The following is a 7500-nucleotide window of genomic DNA, read 5'->3' as shown; positions in this document are numbered from 1 at the left end:
GCGTACATTGGTCCTGTCAGTTATAGGGACACGTTTGTCCCTGGGGTTCGAGGATAGCCATAGGGAATGATCATGGTGGATGGCACCAGAATTGTATTTTATGTTACGTGAACGCATTATGCCTCGGAGAAGATGAGATAAGTGTTCGTCTTATAAGCCAGGGTAGAAAATGGAGAGGGGGCAGATAGCATTTTGAAGAAGGCTAAAGGGATGATCGTATGCTCATGTAGTTCTTTACAGTAAGAAAGGGAGATGTGAGTATTAGACATAGACTGTACTAAAGATGTATCAAACTCGATAATGTCGTTAATTAGGACGACGGAAGGGACTTTTAAGCACATGAATGCATGTGATGGTTCAGGTTGGGGTCTTGACAAACTATTCTAGGTAACAGCAAATGTCAAATCGATAACCGTTCAAAATGTAGATTGTTCCTTAAGACATGCTAGATTAGCATCTGTCTACACTTTATATTAAGTTCTAGGTGAAATCATATTGTTATTGTGTTTGAAGTGTTATTGCTATTCTATACGATCACGATCTAAAGTGTGCTCAACAGAGTACGTGTCAGTAAACTGTCACCCATTAACAGTTTAAGGCGTTATACTACGCATAAAAGCAAACAAACAAACGCAGCAAAATAATCCAGGTGGTATATATAATCTAGTACAGTTGCCTATGAATTTGATCAATTCCAGGAAATTCAAGTTCTTTACCAAAAGTTAAACATATGTCCCTAATTATTTTATTTTTTTCGGTTTTCCTGAAATATTCTATCTCAGTCTCTTGTCCTGTTGAGTACACACTTAATATTCATCATGCTCTTTATTTCGTGATCATCTTTTTACTGTCAAATGCAGCGTTTAATTTCAGCAAACAAGCAAAAACATGCGTAGAATGAAAATTGAGAAAGAAACTAAACATGGTTTTCTCCTTAGTCCATAATTTCTCCACCAGTTACTATTCCAGAACAGATCTCCATGGAAACCAATAACTCCTTTATCTACTTGGCCGGGAGTAGTTCCCCTTGTCCTTGTAATGATCTGATTGGCTCACAGGCAGAGCGGAAGACTTCAGCGCTAATAGAATAAAGAAGCTTCCCTCGGGGAACGTAGCGTTTAAGTAGCATAGAACTTGGTCGATACCACATTTTGAATATGAAAAAATACCGAGTATTGTGTACTTTGATCGTTGTCGGTGATGAATACGTCCCTCTCCCCCGCCTGTCCTCGAAAAAAGCAAAGAAAATAATAACATGAATGTTTGAAACGCAATTTTTATCTCATTGATAGAATTGGGGTTTTTTAATGGACAATGTCGTAGATTTATTCGGGGCTAATTAAGCTACCGCTACCGGGTGCAAAGTATGTAACGTGACAAATTTGCTAACTTAGAATTACAAAGTTCTGTCTGGCATTTTTTGGCCGATTTGAGTCACAAAGACCTTAAGGTCACAAACCAAATGTTCTACCTGCTCTATCAAAATCGTAAGATGATTGGGAGGCGTTATAAAGATATTCAAAGAATTGCTTTTGAAGAAGCTTGACATGTGAAACTCAAATTTCTTTACGTCAAATTTCTCAAAACTAGGTACTGAACAAGTATAACTTTATACTTCTATAGGGCGCCACGACTTTTGTTTAGGAATTACTTCACTTCACTGTAAGAAATATTTTGACCTCATATATGTCAACTTTGGACTTCGTGGACAAAAGAGTTGGAGATACATTAAAGAGCTAAAAAGAAAGGGCTAAATTTATATAAATAGAAAAACTACCTGACGCAAGACCACCATGCTGAGACATTCTCGAGTTTGGCATCGATACCTCCCCCTAAGGTAATAGGTCGCCCTTAACCAGCTGCCGGAAACTGTTGGTAGACTGGGCCGACTGTGGTGGGAGCATGCAACTAAGAAAATAACTGCTTGCTCGTTGGTGCTCTAAATTGAAATGATTGTAGGTTACAAGCCTTTCTAAACCAAAGTCTGTGGTGTGGGGGCTAGGCATTAATTGCCGCTGCACGCAGAAGACTGTTCGATTCATGAGTGGGGTGAATTTTTATCGTATATCTCGTTCTTTCTGCTAGTGCGTTGTATCCCTCTCAGTCTGGGTTGACCCTGACAGGCAGGGTCGATGACCACCTTCAAAATGTACTAAACTGTGTCGAAGGGGAAGTAAAACACCCACAACAATAAGTAAAGAAAAGAAAACAGAACAAAACAAAACCCTACCTCTCTAGAGTTTTACATTGGCATGGCATTGCATCATCCGTGTGGTTCTCGGGGCCCTGTCCAAGAGACAGGGGAGCAAAGAATAGGACCACTGTATTCGTACCGCGCAAGTCGTAGAAGGCGACTAAGGTCGGTTGGGCAAAGGGTTAGCAGCCCTTTCCCGTTAAACAAAAAGCAGCTACAAAAACATCAACAGCAAAAACAACACGACCGCCAGTTCTGGAAGATGGAGGATGCTCAGGACAGGCTTCGCTGGAGTAATGCTGTTAATGGCCTGTGCTCCACTGGGAGTTAAAAAGTGCAAGAGAGAGAGATGGCTTTGCATGGCAAGGGGTTAACTGTCGGTTTCAACATTTTAATGTTTTATATATATATATATATATATATATATAAGGGACAGGACCTCCAAATATAAAATCCGTCTTACACAGGACCGAGCCAGAAAGGCTTTGAGAATACCTCCTAAACAATCCTAAGTTCAAGAACACCTCACTGGGTTCTGAAACAGGGTCATCTGAATCTTAGCCCTCATTGTACACGATTTTGTCTAGTATTGTGTAGAACGATTTATTGCTGATATTTAATGGCTATTTACCTGGTGCTGTTTAATGGTATTCTAACCCGACACTCTTGCTTTATTAAAACGAAATTCGGTGGAAAGTTCTGGGGGCAAGACTTGTACGACGTACCTGATTTCCGCTGCACATTTTGATGCAGGTGTTTTGCCCCATATATCCAATTTCGATCGTGCAGGAGGAGGCCTTCCGACCATGCCTGTCAGGAACAACCTGGGATGAGAGGGATACATTGCAGCAGAAAAACCGAGGTACTCGATAAACATTTTCTCTCCATTCCGGAATCGTACTCAGATCTCCTGCATGCAACAGCGAAGATCTTAACCGCTACGCCACAGACGCCATTCCGTTGTTTAAACAATTATGGTGGAATCTACGAGCTGCCGTGGTCATACAAGGGTAACAAAGCCGTCAAAAAGACACTTTGTTGCATGCAGCCTGCCTGGATGTTGGGAGGTGGGGGGGGTCCCAACTTTGACCCTCAGCACGCCAGTGCGGGATGCTGTCGCTAGTGGTATTAACGTCCATAAAAAAAATTGAGGAAAAACAGCCACTGTGGCTCAGTAGGGAACTTCATTTTGAGATGAGGAGGTTCAAGGATCGACGAATCCGAGGGGATCAAGCGTTATTCTCCTCGTCGTTTCGGGAATATTTATTGCTTTCAGCCCAGTGAAGTAGCGGCGAATCAAGTGCTCCGTCTCAAAATGGTGCACATTGTGTCTAGTAGTGTGTTTAACCTCAACAATAACAACAACAACAACAACAGCAACAACAACAACAACAACAACAACAGCAGCAACAACAACAAAAACAACAATAACAACAACAACAGGGGAGCAGCAGCAGCAACAAGAACAACAACAGCAACAACAACAACAGCAACAGCAACAACAACAGCAGCAACAACAACAACAATAATAGCGAAAACGACAACAGCATCAACAACACTCTAAGATATGTCCCTCTCCTCTGCTAACGACAGTTTTTCGAGAAGGACAAAGAAAGCCTGAACTGTCTTACACGTTACCCGAAGGAGCCCATGACCATGGCGAGAAGCACTCTTCTTGAGGTCGCGGACAGACTCAAGGGACAAATTGTTATTGACTCTGTTGCCCTAAAAAATGAAACCAGTGGGACACACACACACATACACACACACACACACACACACACACACACACACACACACACACACACACACACTCACACTCACACTCACACTCACCAATCACAAACATTAACAGCAACATCACCACTACCACCACCACCACAAACAACAACAAGGATAACAATTGCCGCACCAGTTTCTTGAATGCGGCAAACGAAACTTACAGGATAAGAGACTTATTTCTCTTATCTTTGCTTGCTCGCTGGTGCTTCTTATGCTTCCAGAAAACAAACTGTGATCTCTTTGGTGAAGTCACGTGTTCATCCGTCTGTAAATTTGGTCATGTGCCTGTCTGTCTGTCGGTCTTCCGATTGCTTTCAACAAACGGCTGCGCTAGGGAAGAATGACTTTAACGTCATCGTTACTGGCAAACACAGACTGTGGACGACCTGAGAACAACGACTAGCGTTTTACTCTACGTATTTCTTTGCTAAAAGCCAACTTGGTGTAATCACTTACAGAATCGAATAAAACTAGGCGAGGCAGGATGCATTTCGTCTCGATTTTCATAAACTAGAACTCAATAACATTGCCGACGATGCCCCATTTCCACCATCAATGTAGAGAAATCAACACGAAAGGCGCTCCGCTAACTCTTGTATGAGCTTCCATAGGCATTTTAAAGACTTGTCCAAAATTCCTCATCCAAACATATTTGACATTTTGGAGAAACTGCACTGGAGCAGAAAATGACGAAGCTGAAGGTAAAGTAAAAATCAGCATTCAAAATAGCAAGAGACTTAACTGATGTATCCAGACAAAGGATCGCGACAGACAGAACCTGTCCACTGCCTACAATGATAAATGCTATTAGCGTAGTCCCAATCCTGAAAAATCTCATCTCATTAATCATTCTAACTTAATCTGCAAGCTATAAAAACATAACAAAAACATTGAGTATCGATACCACGATCAATGCGATCAAAGTATTCGCTCTGCACTGTTGCTGTTTCCAAGTTCCTAACGGCGAAAATACTGTCGCTTTTCCTCGGTCCTCCTCGATAAACAACCCAACAACCAATCGAAAAATAAAACAAACGATCCAGCAATCTCTAACCTGTGTAACTTCTTTTGTTCCCAGGACGAGAAGAACCAAGTGCTCACGACCAACGTCTGGCTGGAAGCGGTAAGAAAAAAAGGCTTTCTCTTTTCTCTGGGGTTTTTTTTGACGGGGGGTAGATTATTTTATTTTAAATATTTTGTTTGTTTTGTTTGCTTCGTGATTGTTTTGTAGCTTGGATGTTTTGCTGCTTCTCTTGTTTTTAGGGAGTGGGGAGGAGGCATGTTGGTTGGGGGTTTGGGGGGAATTTTTAAAAAAAATTTTTGGGGGGGGTGGTCTTTTCGTTGTCTTTTCAGGAGGGAAGGGGGGCTGAATATTGCCTATTTAGGAGAAATCTAACTTCCACAGATGAAACAATATTCTGGTCATATATATGTAGTTGGCAAAGAGTCGAGAGATAGAAGAAGCATATTGAGATAGGAGCTGTTACGTTTTGGCAACAGCCTAGAGCAGCAAAGTGACAACATTGGCAATACATATAACATTCCATCTCTCGGTTTGCGCAATGCTCTCGAACTGTGCACACCACTCCTTTCTAAACGAGATAATCAATTGTGAAAATATTTGGAAATCATGAGAACGTTTTACCATCTCGAACCGATGCCAACAATCGTAGATCCCCTTGCACATTCGCCGTTATCAGCGGTCGTAGCACGTAGACCAATACAGCGCAATGCCATTGTCTTTAGTGGCGGAACGGTACATTCAATGGTCGATTGGCTATGTAAATACACGTGAGATGTACGGTCGATTAGCTATTTAAAGGTGAGAGTCGAACCAAACTTACCAATTTAGCCGTTAAGTCAGGTGAGGGTCTCTGGCTTATTGCCCAATCCGCAATGATTAAATTTTTCTTTCTTTTTTATGGTTGTTGTTCTTGATGTTGTTGTTGTTGTTGTTGTTGTTGTTGATGTTGTTGTTGTTGTTGTTGTTGTTGTTGTTGTTGTTGTTGTTGTTGTTGTTGTTGTTGTGGTGGTGGTGGTGGTGGTGGTGGTGGTGGTGGTGGCGGTGGTAATGGTGGTGGTGGTGGTTATTATTGTTGTTGTTATTGTTTTTGTTTGTTTTTTTGTTTTGTTTTTGTTTTGTTTGTTTTTTGTTTCTTCTTTTAGGGAGGACCAGCATCTGTGTGGCAGAATCAAGTGTCTAATTATTAGTCTTTCTCTCGGACATTGCATCCGGACAGGCAATGTCGAATCGATCGTACCTCTTGAATGATCTAAACTGTGCCGATGGGGATGTAAAACAGCAACATTTTAAAAATATTTAGGAAGGGGTAGGGTAAAAATAGATAGAAAGACACCACGGGAGGTTCAACACTTCTAACATTGCATAAACGCACATAACGTCGATCTGCCGTTAACATGTAGCAGGTGGATGGTTGGTGGGTGCTCTGGTGTTGTTTGCTCCTTCTTTCCTTTCAAACATCTATCGTCCTGATCTCTCCTCCTTCTTTTTTGTGTTTGTTACTCGCTTGTAACATCTCTAATCTGTTGCACTTATTTGACCTTATTGTGTTGCAAGTGCCGTTAAACTCTTACCAAAAAAAATAACATATACCAAGCCCAAAATTTTGCAATACATATTATATTTGTGAAAGTTCATCACTTTGGCCGCCTAAAACTTCCCAACCACTTAATTTTCGAATATGAAAATATTAACGGCGGTTCAGAATTAATTAAAGGGTGCACATTTATATTAAAGTGTCTGATGTCTCAGTAGTTTAATTTTCAGTTTTTCATTAGTTTCGTTTAGATCTAATCTTGGGAAAGTCCGTCTTCTAAGACACCATTGTAAAGAAGTGAGACTACCGTTCACATGCAGTGCGCACAAAACCCACTGCGACTTGACGATGGATTCTTTTGATTCCCTTCATCTTGGATTGGAAAAGTAAAGTAAAGAGTCCATTCATCGAACGGAGTACCCTGCTAGTTTAGAATATAGCAGATTCTTGATTTGTGGTATTGGTTGCAAACGCTCAATAAATATTTTGTCAAAATTCAAATTTTAAATGTTATAAAAAAAGAAAAAACTTAAACATATTCTAGGTATAATTGTTAAAAGAATTAAACTGTTTGGTTATTGTTTCTCTCTCTCTCCTTTTCTCTCTCTCTCTCTCTCTCTCTCTCTCTCTCTCTCTCTCTCTCTCTATCTCTCTCTCACACACACACACACACACACACGAACTCACATACACGCACACTCACACGCACACAGACTGTATACTCACACTCACAGAAACACACTCACTCACACACATACACAAACACTCCCTCATTCACTCTCTATTTTACTAACACACACACACACACACACACACACACACGCACACACACACACACACGCACACACACTCTCACACTCACACAAACTCAAACACGTACACACACACTTACACACACAGGCACACATACGTACACACATACACACACACACACTTACACACACACAAACACAAACACGTACACAC

At 41.1% G+C, this 7500-nt stretch overlaps 1 protein-coding gene across 1 annotated transcript in view; it reads left to right on the top strand.

Moving 5' to 3' along the window:
• Positions 1–7500, top strand: part of LOC101846458 (neuronal acetylcholine receptor subunit alpha-5) — a 70491-nt gene that overhangs the window by 43130 nt on the left and 19861 nt on the right. The window contains exon 4 of the mRNA XM_013087889.2: positions 5055–5099. Coding sequence (XP_012943343.1) covers positions 5055–5099 — 45 coding nt within the window. The remainder of the gene's footprint in view (positions 1–5054; positions 5100–7500) is intronic.

The sequence above is a fragment of the Aplysia californica genome, unplaced genomic scaffold (assembly GCF_000002075.1).
Source record: "Aplysia californica isolate F4 #8 unplaced genomic scaffold, AplCal3.0 scaffold00654, whole genome shotgun sequence".
NCBI lineage: Eukaryota > Metazoa > Mollusca > Gastropoda > Aplysiida > Aplysiidae > Aplysia > Aplysia californica.
This window is presented reverse-complemented; position numbering and strand designations above follow the sequence as displayed.